The sequence below is a fragment of the Pygocentrus nattereri genome, chromosome 29, assembly GCF_015220715.1.
Source record: "Pygocentrus nattereri isolate fPygNat1 chromosome 29, fPygNat1.pri, whole genome shotgun sequence".
Taxonomy (NCBI): Eukaryota; Metazoa; Chordata; class Actinopteri; order Characiformes; family Serrasalmidae; genus Pygocentrus; species Pygocentrus nattereri.
This window is the reverse complement of record NC_051239.1, coordinates 9,103,469-9,123,919: the sequence shown is the minus strand read 5'-3', so window position 1 is coordinate 9,123,919 and position 20,451 is coordinate 9,103,469. Positions and strand designations below refer to the sequence as shown.

Below are 20,451 nucleotides of genomic sequence, written 5' to 3'. Positions count from 1 at the left end.
TTGGGATTATTTGGATCATGAGAAGCAGAAAATGCAGTAAGACTGAACTTTGGAGGTGTGTCTGCAATACTACAAGTGAGTCTCCTGAAAAGAATGGAAGTGGTCATTTTGAATATGAATGAAAATGAATAACTTGAAGAAATGTGAAATATCTGAGTAGATCATAAATATTTACTGTAAAATTACAGCGGTTGTCCAGCTGGTCAAGGAGAGATGCATGACAGGGAGGATATTTTTATCTACTATTAACATCTGATCAAGTCATGATTGACCTTCAGATAGAAAAGGGTTAAACTGTTCAAGGTGACCTCACACTGTTTCACAAACATACACAGATTATCTACTCTGTAGTTCCCTAAACGACCAGCAGATGGAGGATGCTGTCCTCCGTTTTTCTTCATGTTGTTTTCTCTCGGTCTCATTGGTTCATGAGCACAAACACGTACAGAGAGTCCCTCCCACAGAATGAACAGATCAGTGGAGAAACGAAAGTAAAGTCTCTCTTTCTCTGCTCGCTCTGTTCGTCTCTGTGTGCAGTAAAATGGCAGAAGCTGCTCTAAAAGCTCTGGACTCTTTAAACTGTCCGATCTGTCTGGATCTACTGAAGGATCCAGTGGCTATTCCCTGTGGACACAGCTACTGTCTGGACTGTATTGAAGGCTGCTGGGCTCAGGATGATCACAGGGGCATCTACAGCTGCCCCCAGTGCAGACACAGCTTCACTCCAAGGCCTGTTCTCAACAAGAACACCATGCTGGCTGAACTAGCTGAGGGTCTGAGGAAGACGAGGCTCCAAGCTGCTCCTCCTGCTGGATCTCCTGCTGGATCTGGAGATGTGGAGTGTGACGTCTGCAGTGGAACAAAACTCAGAGCTGTTAAATCCTGTCTGGTGTGTCTAGCTTCTTACTGTGAAGCTCATATTCAGCCTCACTATGAATCTCCTGCATTAAAGAAACACAAACTGGTTGAAGCCTCCATGAATCTGCAGGAGAAGATCTGCTCTCTTCATGATAAGCTTCTAGAGGTTTTCTGTCGCACTGATCAGCAGTGTGTATGTCTGCTGTGTGTAATGGATGAACACAGTGGTCATAAGACAGTTTCAGCTGCAGCAGAAAGATCTGAGAAACAGGTAAGAATTTACTGAAAGTCCTGCAGTAGCTGGTTGATTAAAATGTGGAGCAGCACAGTGAGTGAAGTTCAGTCAGACACACCCAGCTGGAATAAACACACTGATAGATGTGGGACTGGTAGTGTACAAAGTGCCTGTTGAACATTTTATGGAAGGTTAGAAATGTTTAAAAGTCAAATTAAAACTAATTTAAAAATTAAAACTAATGAAGTTCTGTTGTTGTTCTGGTTCAAGTTAAAAGAGCTGGATTTAAGCTGTTCCTGGATAAATGCTGCGTCATTGAGGTGTCAACAGCAAGCTGAGGTGGGCGTGGCCTGGAGTCAGGAAGCAGAGCGAGGGCTTTCCTCAGGCCCCAGAAAGCCCAGAGCCAGTCCTGTATAGGGGTCACTTTAACAAATTGGTTCAAAGATTTGAAAACTTTTATTTACTGACTTTAAGGATTAGATAAGGATTTAGACAAGAACTATTTAGCTTTGAGTGACCATATACCTTAATTCTGTTTATTTTATTAAATTAATGATTAAACATTCTATTCTGTTCCAACCAAAACATCATAACACTAGTAAACTTTCCCAGATAGAACCAAATACCAAAGAGTGACAATTTTAGCTGATTTTGAGCAGAACTCCAAAACACTGGCCAGTACACATGAAGACGAATACCTTTGTTGTCATTGTACAAATAAGGATTCAATGTGCACTAAAGCTACAATGCATAAAAAAGACCAAAGGATAAAATAGAACTTTTACACTATATTTACAGAAAGAGAAATGTGAACGGTGCAATACAGCTTTAAGTGCATGTGGGTACGCTAGAGGTGTGATTGTACTAGTTCTTGGCAGGAGGTAGTGGAGTAGGTCAGGATGGGGAACCATGGCTGGACTGCAGTTGTACTAAAGTGAAAATGTTAAAGTACCAAAAATAACAATTTTAGCACATTTTGAGCAAAAACACCCGCAAGTCCACAACTACCAAACACAGCTTTAAACAGTTGTACACACATAAAATCTTTTTATTAAAGCACAGAAAAGTTCATTTCATTGCTGTAAAAAGGTGTGACAGTAGTTAATGTTAAACACTGACATTCAAACTTTTGGACACATTTACTTCAAACAACTGCTCACTGTGTAGCTATGATGGACTGTCATGCAGTCTCACCTCCCGCTCTAAAATGCAGGGGTGTGGCTAAAATGAAAACTAAAAGCTGTGAATTGAAACTCTGGGTTTTGGTAGTGGCATAAAAACATGAGGCAGCAATTAAAAAGAAAACCTTATGAATGAAAGTCATGTCTAAATCTTTCAGCTTCACTTTAAAAGGAATCAAGAAGATCTTGAAAAAATACATTAAATAACACAAAAAAGACGTTTAATACAAACTACTCTATAAATGATGATTTTATATATATTTAGCTGACTACTGTCCTCATTAACACCTTGGGTTTAAATAGATCCTAACATGGTACTTGTAAATGTCTGTGGTCTAAGTGCTTAATTGTTTGTTTAAATATCTTTTCTGTCTTACTGCAGTTTGGATCCATATATTCATATATAACCATGAATAATCTTTAGAATGAGCTGTAATAAAACACAGTAAAAGACCTGGGACTGGTGGTGTGTAATGTGGTGCACTGTGTCTGTAAAACGTTATGAAATGTGAGAGACAATCTTAAAGAGTCAGACCAAAACAAATGAACGTCTAATGAGTTAAAAGACCCAGATTTAAACTGTACTTAAATGAAGTCTGTGTCATTGTTATTATATGGAATGTGTGGTTAAGCTGTACAGAGAAATGCTGAGGTGGGCGTGGCTTGGAATAAGGAGCAGAACAAGGCCCAGAAATACTTCTGGACCCTGAAAAGCCCATAACCAGTCCTTTAGATACCTCACAGACTGGTTGGGCTCAGATAAATGAATTTGCTGAAATAGAACTTTTTAAATGTCACACTGTAACAAAATAAGAGCCAAAAATAGCTATAATTTCTAAAGGATTTGAGATAAAAGACCTCTCTTTTAGATGATACAGTTTTCTCTGTCGATGCACTCCAAACATTTTCTTTTACTTATTAAAACTGTGCTGCATCCTTGGCTGAAGACTGTGATCTTAAAGCAAATTCTGAAGAAATATTATTAGAATACAGTTATACTCATAGATAGACTCAGTTTTATGAATATGTTTTCCAAGTGGTTGTAAAGAGAACAGCAGTCAGCATGTAATTGTTACATTTGACATTTTGTTGTTTTCTCTAAAGAAGCAGCTGGTGGAGAATCAGAGGAAATTCCAGCAGAGAATCCAGCAGACGGAGAATAAACTGCAGGAGCTGAGACAGGCTATGGACAATCTCAAGGTGAGTATACTGACCAGAGGAGAAGACACCAGCTGACCGCTGGAGGAGCCATTTTAGCTCTCAGTCAGAGCTCTCCTCCAGTCAGCCAGTGAGAAGCCCAGTGTTGGGTCACTTTCCAGCCCCACTGAGCCCCACTGTGGAGAAGTGAGTGAAAGAGCAGCTTCAGATGAAGCCCGTCCTCTCTGTGTGTCTCCTAACAGTGCTCTGCACAGGCAGCAGTGGAGGACAGTGAGAAGATCTTTACTGAACTGATTGAGTCCATTGAGAGGAGACGCTCTGAGGTGAAAGAGCTGATCAGAGCTCAGGAGAAGACTGAACTGAGTCAGGCTGAAGACCTCCTGAAGAAGCTGGAGCAGGAGATTGCTGATCTGAGGAGGAGAGACGCTGAGCTGGAGCAGCATTCACACTCAGAGGATCACATCCATTTCCTCCAGGTAACATCACTGACTCTCTCATCATCTACAGAAGGCGTGTCAGCCTTTCCACTGGAAGTGCTGTGGATTCCCCTCTTTGGGCTGTTTTATCTAGAAATCTCCATCTGTGTGTTTCTTCATCTCTGCAGAGTTTCCAGTCTCTCTCTGCTCCTCCTCAACCTGCAGACTTACCGCGCATCACTATCAGTCCACAGTTCTCCATGGAGGACCTGAGGAAAGCTGTGACTGGAATGATGGAACGAGTCAAACCAGAATTAGTCGAGTTCTCTGGAGGTAGAATGAATTATGTGTAAATATTAATCCTAAACGAGGGAATATAATTCCTTTATCTTCATTTTAGGAAGTGCATAATATAATTTCATGTCAGATTCATCAGAATGTTCAACAAATCAAAGTCTAGAGGATCACAGTCGCATAGACGTCTTTAGAAGAAACTTTAGTTCTAATAGATTTTTATTATCATTGTAGTGTATATTTCCATTCCACTGATCATTGGCAAGTCATAAAATTTGATAAATGACATGTTTATATTTATAATTATATGATAATATACTATAATTTGATAGACGAATACACTTTTGCTTTCCGGCTGCTCTCTAAGATTTTCCTTCATTTTCAGTGATTGTATCTTCATCCATGATGCCTGATACTCATCAGTCACTTGAACCAAAGACCAGAGAGGACTTCCTGAAATGTAAGTATCACAGATTTACTCAGCCACAGACACACATTTACATCCAAACACTTTATATCTTTATATTTATTCCTTGTCAGCAGTGTCCTTCTCTAGTTTCTTGATCTACAGGCTAAAGATCATGATGATGTAGCTTATATAGTGACATTTCAGTCCATAGACTCATTATTCTGACGTTACCACTGAGCTCATATTAAAAAATCATTTTCAAACATTTGTGTCTCCTTCACTCAGTATCACATGAACATGAAGCTTATAAGCCACTTTGTCTCATTAAGAATGAGCATCATCTGTGAATGACATGATTCATTTGTGACAAACACTCCATATATAAGTAAGAAAACAACAAAGGTTTGAGATCAAACCAGAATTAGACACAATACTGCAGTTCAATTCTTCTCATCTTGCCACAGGTTGGTGGCGCTGGTTCACTGTCTGAAATGCTGCTTGTTTTATGTTCATATAATATTAAACATTATCAGTCATTTTCTTTAGAGAAAGTACTACAGTAATATAATGCAACACTGTTATGGTCATTGTTTATTGCGGTGTGACTTGATTACACACAGATTTTGTGAAATCGCTCCCTCTGCTGGACACTGAGGTTTAGTTCTGGAGTTCAACCACACAACCGACTCACACTGACCTCACATACACCTGGACAAATATATTTGCAAAAGTTTTGGCACCCTGGTCAAACGGCATGATACAGTGACGTGAACATCCTCTTCAGAGGACACACTCCTGCACATCTTAATGCACAATGACTGTTTACTTGCTGAATTTAATTTACATGCATTAAAAAACTAAAAAATTAAAAAAAGTAGAAAACATGTGGCCTGTGCAGAAGTTATGGCACAGTTTTCACAAATTCAAGTAAATAAATAGAAACTGCGCTGCAAAATGTGCAGAAAAACGCCATGTTTACATGTTCCTCGTAAAGGATGTTGACAGCCAGTTGTTGAGATGGTGGGACTGGCTGAGAGTGATGATGCCACGCTTTCAGCTCTAGAGCAGCTAAAATGTAGAATGCTTACACATTTGACGTCTGAACAATTACAATAGATTTTTATTATTATTATTATGCCTTTTTTCTTTGTATTCCATGTAAATAAAAACAGAACAGCCTTTTTTCCAAATGCTGTTCTATTTTGTATTTTACTGTTTTTATTCTGTGGGCTCCACAGTCTTTTAACCAGTTTGAACTAAATGCACTTCATTATTTTAGCTTTTTATTGCTTATCTTTTAATGTTTTGCGATGATTTCCCTGATTCTCTTATTGCTATATGTATTTACTATTGGTTCATTTTTACCTTGAAAGTTACGTTACTGAGTTGTTTTGTTCTGTGTCTTTATTTGCATCTACTTAAAGCACTTTTAGCTGCATGTCAGTGTATTGAAGGTGATTTCTCTCCTCCATCAGATTCCTGTCAGCTCACTCTGGATCCAAACACAGTACACAGACAACTCGCTCTGTCTGAGAGGAACAGGAAAGTGACAGTGATGCATCAGACTCAAACATACCCTGATCATCCAGAGAGATTTAATGGTGAGCAGCAAGTTCTCTGTAAAGAAGGTCTGACTGGACGCTGTTACTGGGAGGTTGAGTTTAGCAGGACGTATGATTTTTATGTTGCGGTGTCTTATAAAGGCGTCAGCAGGAAAGGTAATCAGTGTAGATTTGGCTCTTATGATCAGTCGTGGAGTCTGATCTGCTCCGACTTCAGTTTCTTTTTCAGACACAATAATAAACAGACTGAACTCCCTGTAAAGTCCAGCTCCTCCAGAATAGGAGTGTATGTGGATCACAGTGCAGGAATTCTGTCCTTCTACAGCGTCTCTGACACAATGACCCTCCTCCACAGAGTCCACACCACGTTCACTCAGCCCCTCTATCCTGGATTAAGAGTTTATGGTTATGATAATGTTCTTCAGATCTGTGATCTTAATTAAAATACTAATAAAAGCTGAAAATGTGTTCATCTACAGTCGCATTTTTGTGAATAAAACAAACAAAAAAAAACAGACAATATATAAAGCAGCAGCTTTAAATCTGTCCTGTATGTACTAAACACTGTGGATTGTGGACTTTTACAGAACACAGATTTAATATCTTTTACTCTGTGTATTTCAGTGCTGTGAATAATGTAAAACAAATAAACTGAACATTTTAAATCACAATATTCATATCGTGGTTTTGTTTTGTCAGAACACAAAACATTATAAAAAATATGCCGATCTTAGCAGTGAAATCATCTTAAAGAGTCCATCTCACATCTCCCTCGCTTTATAAAATAAATGTGCAGTCGTATGTAAACAAAGTTAAAATTCCAGTCGTTACATTCACTATCCTGCAAAAAACAGCCTGTTTTGAATAAACTGTTTCGGTGACATTGCAAGAACCAACTCATTTACATATTCCCACCCACTCAGTCAACAGCAGTTTAGCTCTGCTCATCCACCATGAAGTTAGAAGGCATGTTTCTGCCTGGACTGTTAATTGGTTTATTCATCATCTAACTTCAGACATGTTTGTTTCTTTTATCATGTAACTCTCACTGAACCACTGATGTGCTACTGCTGGTGTCTACGCACTAAGCAGTGCTTCCTAGCTGTCTGCGTCAAGCTTCACATCAAAGTTTCGTTTCCTCTGCTTTGTAAGGTTTATTTTACCCTGTGCAATCAAATAAACGATAAACCAGCCAAATGATAAAAAAATGACTAACATTAAATGACGAACAAACCAAGGAACAAAAATGACCGGTTAACGATGAATGAGGAAATGAACAAATGAGCTAAATGATCAAAGCTAGAAGATGCCAAAATGACTCAAAGCATCAATTATTTTTAATTATTTGGTAAAAACACTTCAGTCTTACATTTATATCCGTTTTATTGTTAATTCCTTTCAAGCCATCCTTTGTGATGAACGATAAAACTTGGTTCCTATTTTTATCAAATGAAATGACTATGGATTAAATTCATTTTCCATGTTTCATTTTTTGTTAATTTCAGACATCATATGGATGTCCATAAAAAAAAAAAAAAAAAAAACCAAACAAACAATATTTCAGTTAAATACAACACACACACACACACACACACACTACAAACGACATTGGCATACACAGAAATGTGTATGTGTAAATATGACTTTAATCATTCCATCTTATTTAAACATGTTTCAGGATCTACAACAAGAGCTTTTCATTTAATCTCCTGGAATAAGTTTAAATTATGTACATAAATAAATGTCATTCAAACCCAAGTTCTGCATCTCCTTCTCATAAATAATACATCTCTGAAAACTTGTAGTGGAGGAGTTGCACAGATTCACACACACACACACACACACACACACACACACACACACACACACACACACACACACACACACACACACACACACACACACACACACACACACACACACACACACACACACACCTTAAACTCTGTTCTCCAGAAGAGCCTGGAAGTCAGGTGAACAAACCAGTCTGTGTTTAATGTGGCCGAGCACAGACAGATCCCCTCTTCTGCCTTCTGTCCCAACGGACACCAACTCCTACAGAGAGAACGAGAAATTAAAGGAAGGGTTTGGTGGAAAATCAACTAAACACAATTATCCACTTGTCTCAGATGTCTTGGATGATCGGCTGCATGTTATTTGTCCAATTTTTGCTTCTTCAGTTTATCACTACAGCCATGAGGCCAATTGCTAACAAACACCAGAAGTCAATAGTCACCCAAATCTTCCGTTAGATTCCTATCTTCTTTGTTCCAGCTCGTCGTGTCCTTTAGCTTTTTACCAAATACAAAGATGACTTTCAAAATAAAGCTGAAAAGCGTAAAGCAACTGATTAAAAGTACTTTTAACAATAGGTGTTTTACTGAATTCAGCCCGTGTGTTTTATTACATCAAAAACTATTTAGTTAGATTTTTTTTAATTGAAGATATATATTAATTAAAATAAATAACAAATTTCTAATATATTCTAGCGACAATATGCCTGTGTGACTTGGGTAGGGGCTTTGGATTCTGAGAGGGAGTCGATTTTGTTATCTTTATTAGCCGAAGGTAGTGGGCAGCCACATGGTGAAGTTTTGCTCATTTTTGGAGCATACAGTAAAAGTCTTACTGCTTCCTGTGTGACCAATGCAGAGCTGCATGTGGTTTGAGCGGGTTGAGAGAAGTTTTGGGGATGTATTTACTGAAAAGATTTGGGTGACTATTGATTTCTATAGTGTTAGCAGCGCTAGCCTCATAGCTCCAGTGAAAAACTAAAGAAACAAAATTTGGACTCCAAACATATGTTGATTGATCATCTACTGAAAAAAATAAAGACCTGAAGGAAAGAGCAGGGGGTCCCTAGAGCCACGTCCAGCGTGATGTTCCCTAGGATGAGCTGCACTCTTCCAGATTTCCTCACCAGCATGCGGCCCACCAAACCCTCCTGTAGGTCCTTCAGGCAGCAGCTGTTCTCCTCTTCAGCCTCCTCCTGCTGCTCCACACATGCACAGACACAGCAAAATCAGACACACTCATATCATCAAATAAACATAGTACACACAATGTGCTCAAGTCAGATACCACCCTTTTGTTCATTTAATTTCCAGTCAAAATGACAACTAACGTACAAGTTATTCATTTTTCAGGACATATTTCTAAGCAGATTAGAGAAAAATTAAGTTGATAAGGTAAATCATTACATGCGTTGACTTGGTACAGAGTGAGGAACAAAGTTACAGTTCCTCTGGAGCAACAGCGCTACATGTAATACAACACAGCAGCAGAAAAGAGAATAGGTGCCAAAATCAATCAACAAATATATACAATATTGTTTACAATATATAAAGACTGTACAGTACAGTATACAACAAACTATGTTCTGTATTTACTGTAATGCATGGGTTATTGTATAGTTTTCTACATTGTTTATTCAGGTTATTTCGTTTTACATACCTGGCCTTCAGTTTTCTGCAGCATGGACTGACCATCCTCTGACTGGACAGCTGTTTTGGTTGGTCTTACATCAGTTGTGGGCGGCTGGCCTGGTAACGAATCAGGAAGCTGCATGAAGAGCAGCTCCTCCTCTTTACACTGACCCCAGGCTTCAAGCAGTTCAGGCAGTGAATCGGGCTCATGTATGGGCGGTGGCTTTAACATGGGCTCCGCCTTCTTTACCTCAGGTACATCAGGAGGTTCTTGTTTAACTGAACAAGAGAAAGTTAGGGGCACAAGAGACGACTGCTCCGTTAGTATAGCTTCAGTATTGGCACGATTAGGCCCAGTCCCATTTCACCCCTTGGCCCTACCACACAGCCCTTACCCCTCTGCTTTGTGCATTAATGTCTAGGGGTAGGGTGTCCCGATTCTTAGTGAGACAAAGGGGTAGTAAGACGTGTTAGTGCTACATGCTCCTCCATACAGAGGTTTTTTCGGCACACTACAAGTGTTAGGTTTAAAAAAAAAAAAAAAAAAAAAAAAAAAAAAAAAAAAAAAAAAAAAAAAAAAAACACGGTATGGGGGTTGTGCAGACAACCAAAGAAACACACAGATGTGAGTATTTTCTCCATTAAAAATTACAACCACTGTATTCTCTTAGTTTAGTGCTGTTTCAATGTATTAAGGTCCTTTTCTTCATAACAATCGTTAGTACTATGCTGATGACTTGGTAGCTACGTATCTAAACTTCCATTCCACCTTAAATGGTGCAGCAATTACAATTTTGAAATGCTTCAGATGCAATATTTAAGGTGGAACAGGATAATTTGAACAAGGAGCTGGTGAATATCTGACTTCATGTCATTGAATTAGAGGTGGTCAAAAATAAATGATTGTGTCATATACCACCTCTAAAGCCCAGCAGCTGAAATTTACCCTCACTGCAGCCCAGCAGGGTCACCACTAGTAGCCTGTCAATAAAGTAACGTTCTGTATTTGAGGGTCCGATTTCGTAGGAGATTTCAATCACTACCTCTTGTAATTCCGTTTCAAGGTCAAGGCGACACTCAAAAATAAGGAGTAGGGGTAAAAACAAGAAATGGGATTGGGCACCATTGTGAACTTGCACCATTGTGAACTGCATTTTCTCCGCATTTTTCATTAATCTGAACGTTTTTCTACCCCCTTCCTTCGGCAACTGGATCATCTTTTATCTAATTGCCCCAGAAATATCTCCTGAAAAATAAAAACTGGTACTTAATGGTTTTGACTAGAAATTAAATAAATGAAGGGTGATCTCTGACTTTTGCACTGCACTACACATAAAAGCACATCTTATTTGCACTGCTCGTCACGGTTTCTTGTTTCCATAACACATGCAGTCGGATGGACATATTTCTGTCAAACCTGAAACAGCGCCAGAGCTTTCAGTGTTCATTGGTTCAGCTTCTCCAGAGTTGCTCTCCATTTTGAGGCCTATCTTGGTGTCCTCCTCAAACTCCTCCTTAAAGATCCAGCCGGACACAGCCAGGGGAAGCTGGACGGGACAACTCCGTGCCTCGCTCCTTAAGTGAGGGTCATCTAGAAACTGCAGCATATATACACACACAAAAGTTCATGGCTCGCTCATTTCAAACCACCCTTTCAGATATAAAAACCTGCAACACTGCCAAATTCAATTTCCTGACAATGCCAGTGAATTTCTCCCTTCACTCTCGCAGCCTATTGCCAGAATGTTACAGCACATCGCATCTTTATGTGCATCTGAAAACCCCAGAAATACTAATTTGACATCTAAAATATGCAGCAGATGAAGCTTTATCTTCTATAAGGCTGGCTAAACAGATCAAATCAGTGTGTCAATTTGATGGTAATTTAATTTTTGCAAGTTTTGTAAACAGCTGATGTTCCTACTTCCAACCCTGGCTCTTTTCACATACAAGTCTTCCTGGCAAATTGTCAGAACATTTACACAACTGCATGTTGAAACGGATTAAAATGCAGCCAGTACAGATCCTGTGATCCACATAAAGTATTTTAGGTAAATGATAATTTGAAGGTCAGAGGATTTGACCACGCTGAGTTAATACCCTATATTATGTACGAACTTACATTGTCTCTCTCCAGCTTGCGCAGAATCTCTTTCGTTTCCTCCTCCGTCTCTCTCTTCTCTTTCTTAATATTGATGATGGGGGAGGGTCCGCTGTTGGGAGTTTCTCGCACGTCATCATACACACCTAGCAAAGCCATAAGTGGGTGGAAGCATAAGATAATTCATTAATGTTACATAATTCAGATTTGTTACATATGAATATCATGCTTCAATACATTATCTAATAACACACTAAAAGAGTATCATAGGAGTTTGATTCATTTTTACCTGTGTAACATTTTTGTCTGTGTAATTTCCACATATTGTCACAGGCTGCCCAGATTGAAATGTCATAACCCAGTGATTCATGTCTGTGAACAACCCATTCAATGCCAACAACACGCAGCTTGGCCTTAGCAGGTTTTGTTATTCTATAAGTGTGAGGTGGATTAGAACAGAGCCACTATTACTGTGACAGCTCTGGTTTCAGCATATGTTTATGATTAAAATCACTTCACAACTACTACTTTCAGACTGTAAAACTACACACGCTGCAGATTCACACTGGATTAAAATCACTCCACAATTATTACTGATATAGGAGTATTGGGGCGTCCCTTTAAGCGAATGTTGTGACTGGCTTAGGCAACATTCACATTACAAGCCTCACTGGTCAAATGTGATTTTTTTGCTCAAATCCGATCTCTCTTATACGATGGTTCACACTCGAATTTGAATCGATTACCCAAACATCATTAATGTGAATAAACTGGTGTCCTGAAATGACCCGCATGCGCACAGCACGATCAGTAACGCCACGTGACTGAATCCCGTGCGTCATCAGCAAGCAAACTAACGAGCAGAACGAGTCTTTGCTGTGTGGATAATCACCAATGATCAGCTCTCAGTTGTTCATTATTAGAGTGAGACGAAGGCGAAAAAGCTGAGACGTGTTGCTTTTCCATGGTTTACAGGCTTTAACTCCTGTTCAGCGCTGCTGCCATGGTAACGCTGAATGATGGCGTATCCGATCGACGTATCCGATCTAGGACCACATATGAAAGTGGCTCAGGTCTGATTTGAAAAGATCCACTCAGCCCTGAACGTAGCCTTAGTTCATCAATCACAGACATCAAATTTAATGAGGCGGAAAGGAAATCAACTGTCCCATTTTCCCCAATTTCTACCCTTCTCTCCTCGATTCCTCAGCGGGTAGGAGCGGAGCAGGAGGAAGGGAGGCAGAGGACAAGAGCAGAGGCACAGGTTTTTGTATGCAGTTCTTACCTCTCCTCTTGGCCATCATCTCCGCAGGGCCCTGCTCGAAGATGGAATGGGATTGGATGACCTCTGGGCGACCCCGCCCCCTGCCACGCCCATCTCTCTGTCGCCCTCGATCCGCATCCTTCCTCTCTCTCCTGGGTCCTTCGTCAGCTTTCAGTCTGAGAGAAAGCATCACTAAGCTACGTGACCAGTGAGGCCTGGCTAGAGGTCATTACATACAACAGATCCTCATGAAGGACATTTATGATAACTAAAGATGGTTATAAAGCATAGAGAAAATCTACTGATGTCATGAAAGCTATTCTGTCAACCCTACAAACATCACTGAGAGTGCCTTATCAGTTCAAACATCACTCACTCATCTTTACTCTTTCGGCTGATGATATTGGGCGTGAATGTTTTCTGTGGGGAAATAGGAAAGAGAGGACAGTTGCTTAATGTTTGCACAGATCATATTTGCTTTATAGATGTATTTTGACAAACAGACAAAATCTGTGAAAACCGTTCATTGTGAAAGTGTGCGACTGTGGCTGGCGTACCTTCTTCACTCCTCCTAGTGTGAGGTCTCTGGAGCGCATGGTGGGGAGGCGGCCGGGAGAAATAGCAGCAGGCAGTCTGCGGCCGAGCACTGCACCCCTACCCCCTCCTCCGGGCTGAGTGGTCCGGGGTGGTCCAGCATCACCGGAGCCTGGGGTGGCCATCCTCACTCTGTGATGACATTTAGAGTGGAGTTACAATATCGCTGACAGTTACAGACTTCCTGTTAAGCATTAATAATAGTGGTCATTGCGCCAATATTTTATCATTATTGCAATAAATTAAACCACAATAAGCCTGCCTGGTGAAATTTCATGCTTTGGAGTTTTTCTAAGTGAAAATAAGTTAGACAAGCTCTACAGAGAGCACACTTCTGCACAATTTAGTGTACAATTATTATTTACTTTATTTAAAAAGCATAAACTGTGGCCAGGATAACAGTTATGGCCCAATGAATAGGTTTTTATGTTTTATTTGATTCTTTTTCTGTGTTAAATTCAGCAAATGAACAGAAATTACACACTAAAAATAGCATTAAAATTACAGTATTAGCACGTGTTCTCTGTAGAGGATGGGTTAACTTATTTTCACAAAAAGTTATTAACTCGGGGGTGCCCAAACTTTTGAATGCGATAGTAGCTGATTTGATCGGCTCATTAAACAATTATCTTATGGGTTTTTCCCTGCTATTCCTGTTTGAATAGCTTATTTTTGCAGCTGCTGAATTAAAAAAAAAAAGATTACTTTCAAACTTTTTTTAAAGCCGTTTTTAAACGTGGCACTACTGCTGAATTCAGTCCGTCCTAACTTTTCCACAAACATCAGAAAGTGTCTTACAGTGTAAACTGACATGTACAGAGTAGTCATAAGATTTCTACACTCATAATGACGATTATTCCTTTAAAACTAGCTGTTCACTGAAAACCGACAGGTACGTGCACATTCTCACCGAGTTCACCTGGACAGAAAGTAAAGGTCAGAAATCAGATTTGACACAAGAATCACATCAAAACCACAATAACCAATCGGCTTAATCACTGAGTAGTAAATCTACATCCACTCCTGTTTACTAAGATACCCAAACACCAGCTCGGTCTAATATATCAAACATAACCTAAATTTCCTTCGGGATCAATAAAGTATCTATCTATCTATCTATCTATCTATCTATCTATCTATCTATCTATCTATCTATCTATCTATCTATCACACCCATTTGGGAGTCAAGTCAGGGTTTTAAATGTTTATATAAACACATTTTTACCACTTTGCTGTACTGAAACCCTTATTTGTGGCTTTAAGGGGAACTTTTAATTCAAATTCCTGCATAATAGAGTCGTGGAGAAATGTACAGTCATGGATTTTAGACTAATGTATTGATTTCTTTATAGCGGTGGTGATAAGAGCCAGAGACAGCAAGCTCTCCTATCCTAAACAATCAACAAAATGTATCTGAATTTTTAGATTTAATGTTGGTAACAGTAATATAGTGGTAAATATGAAAAAGCTCCCCAGGTACTACTTGGCTGTACAATGCTCTGTATAAATGCCTTCAAATCACACAAATGAATGATAGAAACTGTAAAAACTGCACACAAATACACACATTTTAGGCCAGAATCTTCTCAAAGCTACTATAAACCAATCCCTCACACATTATGCACTGCATTTATAATCACGTCATGAAATAAAATGAAGGAGGGAGATTTTAGATGCACTGAACACTTCAGACGTCTGGTTCCCATCACCACTGTGAACAATTCTGACTGGTATATCAGGCAAATTTCTCTAAAACGATGCACATCACATCAAATCACTCCAAATGACTTTCTTTACACACTAATGATTTAATTATGCGAAAATTTTGAAAGGCTGGTGGACTTCCCCTTTCAGCCCAAAGCTTCTCATAGCCAACACAGCGTGTGAATTTGCTGTCAGACCTTATAAACCCGTCAAGGCGTGTCTGCGAGTTTCTCTCCCAGCAGGAAGGCTGGACGATCTCTGACTTCAGACACACTCGTCTCAGTTCAGTCACAGACACCCAGACACTCACTGACTGACTGACTGACTGCTGGAAGAAACCAGTCCAGCTTTCTCTCAACCACAACCAGCCGCACAGCCTCACTGTTCACACTCCTCACTCACAGCCGTGTTTATGCCAATATAACATCCCCCCGAGAGCTGAGATACCAACCCGAGTCCGCCGGCTCAGAGGGCAGCTTCCCTTCTACTGTAAACACATGGACACAACACATGGCCGGGCTCGGCTACCGGCGGCTAAGCTGCTACATAAGTAGACAAACCAGTTTACAGGCCTGGAAGAAAACAGTAGAGTATTTACCCGATTTCGAGCTGTTAAGCGACTTCAGCAAAACGGCCCAGAATAAAGCGACTGTCTGTTGAATAACGAAATTTAAAACAAGACAAGTTAAACATGGGAGGAGTTTTATTAGTGATACGACCGAGGATGTGACGTGGTACGTAGAACCGGGTGCGTTCCAATCGCTAGTGATGGTCCCTATGCCCTACTCCCTACGTTTCCCTCAGTGATCCTGAGCCATTCCTTTAGGGCCTTTTGAGCCTTTAGGGGAGCTGACAGGGTACGTCAAGCATAACATCTCCGCCCTGCAACACAAAATAAACAGAGTTTTTATGATTTTTTTGCGTGAATATTCACAGAAAAGACATATTCTTTTCCATATTCAAGTATTCTGACTTCAGAAGGCCTAACCTTCATCACAGGGAGTGGCAGCCAGATTTGACTGCTGTTACAGGCCATTTCCCCTGACAGTGAGTTGGTTGTATCATCGGCCTGTTAAACACCTGCAAAGGAATTATTTAGCTCTACAGTATGTGTTATTAAGAGGGGCGTCTTCCCCTAATCATGCCTACACCCTGCTCATTATGTTGCATTCAGAAGTGACTGTGCCTATTCCCTCATTGTGTTCCATTCAGCACTGATTGTGCTTATGTCCTACTCCCATTTCTGTCGTTTAAAAGAGATCAAGCTAACGACTTTCTCCCAATGTTTCATTAAGATGAGAAATTGCCTCTCTAAATTCCATTCAGACGTGATCATGCCTGTGTCCTACTCCCTGCATTCTACTTGATTGTGCCTATGCCACTTTCCCTAGAGCCCAATTCAGAAATGATCATGCATATATCCTACTCTCTAGATCCTGTTCAGAAATGATCATACATATACCCTACTCTCTAGATCCCATTCAGAAATGATCATACATATACCCTACTCTCTAGATCCTGTTCAGAAATGATCATACATATACCCTACTCTCTAGATCCTGTTCAGAAATGATCATACATATACCCTACTCTCTAGATCCCATTCAGAAATGATCATGCATATACCCTACTCTCTAGATCCTGTTCAGAAATGATCATACATATACCCTACTCTCTAGATCCTGTTCAGAAATTATCATACATATACCCTACTCTCTAGATCCTATTCAGAAATTATCATACATATACCCTACTCTCTAGATCCTGTTCAGAAATGATCACACATATACCCTACTCTCTAGATCCCATTCAGAAATGATCATGCATATACCCTACTCTCTAGATCCCATTCAGAAATGATCATGCATATACCCTACTCTCTAGATCCTGTTCAGAAATGATCATACATATACCCTACTCTCTAGATCCTGTTCAGAAATGATCATACATATACCCTACTCTCTAGATCCCATTCAGAAATGATCATGCATATACCCTACTCTCTAGATCCTGTTCAGAAATGATCATACATATACCCTACTCTCTAGATCCTGTTCAGAAATGATCATACATATACCCTACTCTCTAGATCCTGTTCAGAAATGATCATACATATACCCTACTCTCTAGATCCTGTTCAGAAATGATCATACATATACCCTACTCTCTAGATCCTGTTCAGAAATTATCATACATATACCCTACTCTCTAGATCCTGTTCAGAAATTATCATACATATACCCTACTCTCTAGATCCTGTTCAGAAATTATCATACATATACCCTACTCTCTAGATCCTGTTCAGAAATTATCATACATATACCCTACTCTCTAGATCTCGTTCAGAAATGATCATGCATATACTCTACTCTCTAGATCCTGTTCAGAAATGATCAAGCATATACCCTACTCTCTAGTTCCTGTTCAGAAATGATCATACATATACCCTACTCTCTAGATCCTGTTCAGAAATGATCATACATATACCCTACTCTCTAGATCCTGTTCAGATGTCAATGTATCTATGCTCTACCCCCTACATTCTATTCAGAAGTGAACTAGGGTCATTACCTTGAATGGGTGGTCTTCTGACTGTAACAATAGAGACTCAGACAGGTTAGAAGGATCCATATGCATATTTTTATTAACAGGATTGTGGAAAAGGCCCAGTTCAAAAGTCAAGGTCAGTTTACCCGGCATTTGTTCAGTAATCCAGTGACTCATTGGATTACTGAACACCGGGCCAAAATCCACGAAGTAGAGAAGGCATGGGTCAAAAAACAGGAGAAAGGCCCCAGATTATGACGGGGAACTAATTGACTGGAATAGGACAGTACAGAAGTAGAAATTAGACCATAGGAGAGGAGGACATCTGGTGGCCAGATCTGGAATTACCAGGTGTAAACGTGATATAATCTTACATTTTATGGATTAAAGATTGATCACAAAAGCCATGAAAGATGTCAACCCCATTGCTGCCACACAGGTTTTGTGTCATTCCACTGTTTAAAAACTTCTCATACTGTCTTATTTATTCATTATTTCAGCATAATTAATCAAAGTAAGAAGCTATTTAATTACACGCACTTTTACATCAACACTATTAGCACCATATTATTATGTTGATATATAAATGCAATTTATCTTCCTTTCCCCAGTGATATGAAATCTAATATTTTGATTATGATACTGTGCAAAAGTCAGAGGCCATTCTTTAGTCATTTCATTTCCAGTCAAGACATACGTCATTAGACATTAAATACAAGTTATTCATTTTTCAGTGTCAAGACAACAGCAGAAAACACACATTTTACAGAAAATTACACAGAAACCTCGAAAGCTGAATAAATATCAACATTTTCAGTATTGAGTGTGTCACTCTTCACCTTTATTACAGCCTCTATTGTTTTCAGGAGACTTACTTTAAGCTCCTCTGATAAATCTGCAGGGATGTTTTTCACACTTCCAAAGTTCCGTCTTAGAAATTGGTTGCATTTTCTGCTTCCCACAACCCAAATATCCCTGACACACTCAGTGATGTTGAGATCTGGACTCTGGGGTTGTCAATCCAATAGACTGAGGCTTGATTTTCTCCTCTCTCTCATAGATGGAAGAAGTGCTGTTTATTTCATTGGGACAGTGCTGCTGGTCTATCAAGTCTTCCAGGTGGTTGTTAGGAGGGACATTTCCTCTGTAGCCTTTAATCAATTTTCAAACTCCTTTGCATGACTAAAGGGTTCTTAGCATCATGAACGGGTGCTACAGACAGATGGAGAACGTGGTGTTGATGTTGCGTTCTATATAGAACCTCTCGAAATAGCGCCCAAAAGGATCTTCTATCATTACCATCATTAATCTTTAATCATGCCAAGGGTTCTTTGAGCGTTCATGGTTCTATATAGAACATATTTCTTTGCAAAAGAACCCTTGAAGCACCAGCTTTTTAAAGAGTGCACATTTATTACCAAATATGCTTCACCCCGACAGTGATACCAAAAACAGCATAAATCATGAAAATATATGAAAATAAGGAAAAAACTAATACAAAAATAATATCTATTTAATACCTACAGAATAGACGCCCTGTTGATGTTTTGAGTGTGTCTTCACTCTCACACCTACACACACCTACACAGCACACTCATTCTGGTTTTGTCCTTGTGCTGCTGTCAGGGCTTGTCTTTAGATGGATGAGTGCATTTTAATTACACTACAGCTCCTGCAGTCAGGAGGACGAGGGGAGCTGCTGGGGTGGAAGCTCAACCACAGGCAGCAGCATCATGCAGCTCAGCTTACACAGTGTACAGGCTGGAGATGATGTCCGGCTCGTTCGACCTTTAGAGATCGTGTTCCACAATGCAGGCTGAGTCATCCCACCGATTCCATCATTCTCCAGGAGCTGGTGTTTATTGCTTTGTGCTGGAGGTGTAAACCTCTGACTTCACAACGATTCAGTTCAGTTATAGAATTCCTAAGGCTGCAGCTGGGGGAAGAGCTTTTTCTTATAAAGCCCCCGAACTCTGGAATGATCTTCCAGAAACTGTTCGGGACTCAGACACAGTCTCAATCTTTAAAACTAGGCTGAAAACTCCCTTGTTCAGCTTAGTTTTTGGTAGCTAATGTTCCCCCTTAGATAAAGGCAGCAGATCCAGGGGTCCATGGACACAGGGAATTATAGTAAACTGAGACGCTGGTGCTGTCGTCCCTCTGCTCGAACACGGTCACTCAGGTTTGTGGACGGTGGAGCGGAGGGATGCCAAACTGTTTCAGAGTGCTGCCGTGTCTGTGTGACCTTCTGGTTCTCTCCTGTTAGTTAAGTTGTCATAGTCAGATCTGCCAGAGTCGTTAGCCACACTCTGGAAATGTTTACATTCCCTGTTTTACGTACAAACAGACAGAATAAAACTAATTCCCTCTCCCTGCCTTTTATACAACCGCCCACATGTCCGGCTGGACGCTGAAGGACGACCAACTGCCGAGCCCTCCTTCCACCCACTTCAGACCAGCTGCCCATGCCCCAGCTACCGCCACCTGCCTTGGACTAGCTGCCCACCCTACACTGATGTTTTCATAGACTCCCAGCTATTACTACTACTAATACTACTGCTATTAATATTAGTAGTATAATAACTCTGTAGGTAGTCTGACCAGAGGAGGATGGGTCTCCCCTGCTGAGCTTGGTTCCTCCCAAGGTTTCTTCCTCAGTTCTGAGGGAGTTTTTCCTTGCCACTGTTGCCCCTGGCTTGCCCA

General features: G+C 40.1%; 2 protein-coding genes across 4 annotated transcripts; one reads left to right on the top strand and one right to left on the bottom strand.

Annotated features, from left to right (window-relative positions):
• The first annotated feature begins 486 nt into the window (after nucleotides 1-486).
• LOC108426661 (tripartite motif-containing protein 16-like) lies at nucleotides 487-6,786 on the top strand. 2 transcript variants are annotated; one of them, XM_017696317.2, is made up of 7 exons: nucleotides 487-1,129; nucleotides 3,379-3,474; nucleotides 3,675-3,908; nucleotides 4,037-4,181; nucleotides 4,528-4,602; nucleotides 6,027-6,152; nucleotides 6,331-6,513. In XM_017696317.2, exons 1-7 carry the CDS (start codon nucleotides 542-544, stop codon nucleotides 6,372-6,374), a joined length of 1,308 nt encoding a protein of 435 aa, XP_017551806.1. In that variant the 5' UTR covers nucleotides 487-541; the 3' UTR covers nucleotides 6,375-6,513. The 2 variants fall into 2 exon arrangements, with proteins under 2 accessions (XP_017551806.1, XP_017551805.1); XM_017696316.2 differs by having other exon boundaries at nucleotides 6,027-6,786.
• A 955-nt stretch (nucleotides 6,787-7,741) lies between these two features.
• Nucleotides 7,742-15,945, bottom strand: polr3d (polymerase (RNA) III (DNA directed) polypeptide D). 2 transcript variants are annotated; one of them, XM_017696319.2, is made up of 9 exons: nucleotides 15,800-15,945; nucleotides 13,461-13,629; nucleotides 13,280-13,323; nucleotides 12,925-13,079; nucleotides 11,661-11,785; nucleotides 10,956-11,136; nucleotides 9,567-9,817; nucleotides 8,950-9,105; nucleotides 7,742-8,168 (listed from the first exon to the last, which is right to left on the bottom strand). In XM_017696319.2, the coding sequence occupies exons 2-9, from the start codon at nucleotides 13,620-13,622 to the stop codon at nucleotides 8,052-8,054; spliced, it is 1,191 nt and encodes a 396-aa protein (XP_017551808.1). In that variant the 5' UTR covers nucleotides 13,623-13,629; nucleotides 15,800-15,945; the 3' UTR covers nucleotides 7,742-8,051. The 2 variants fall into 2 exon arrangements, with proteins under 2 accessions (XP_017551808.1, XP_017551809.1); XM_017696320.2 differs by lacking the exon at nucleotides 15,800-15,945 and adding an exon at nucleotides 15,653-15,725.
• Nucleotides 15,946-20,451: the final 4,506 nt, after the last annotated feature.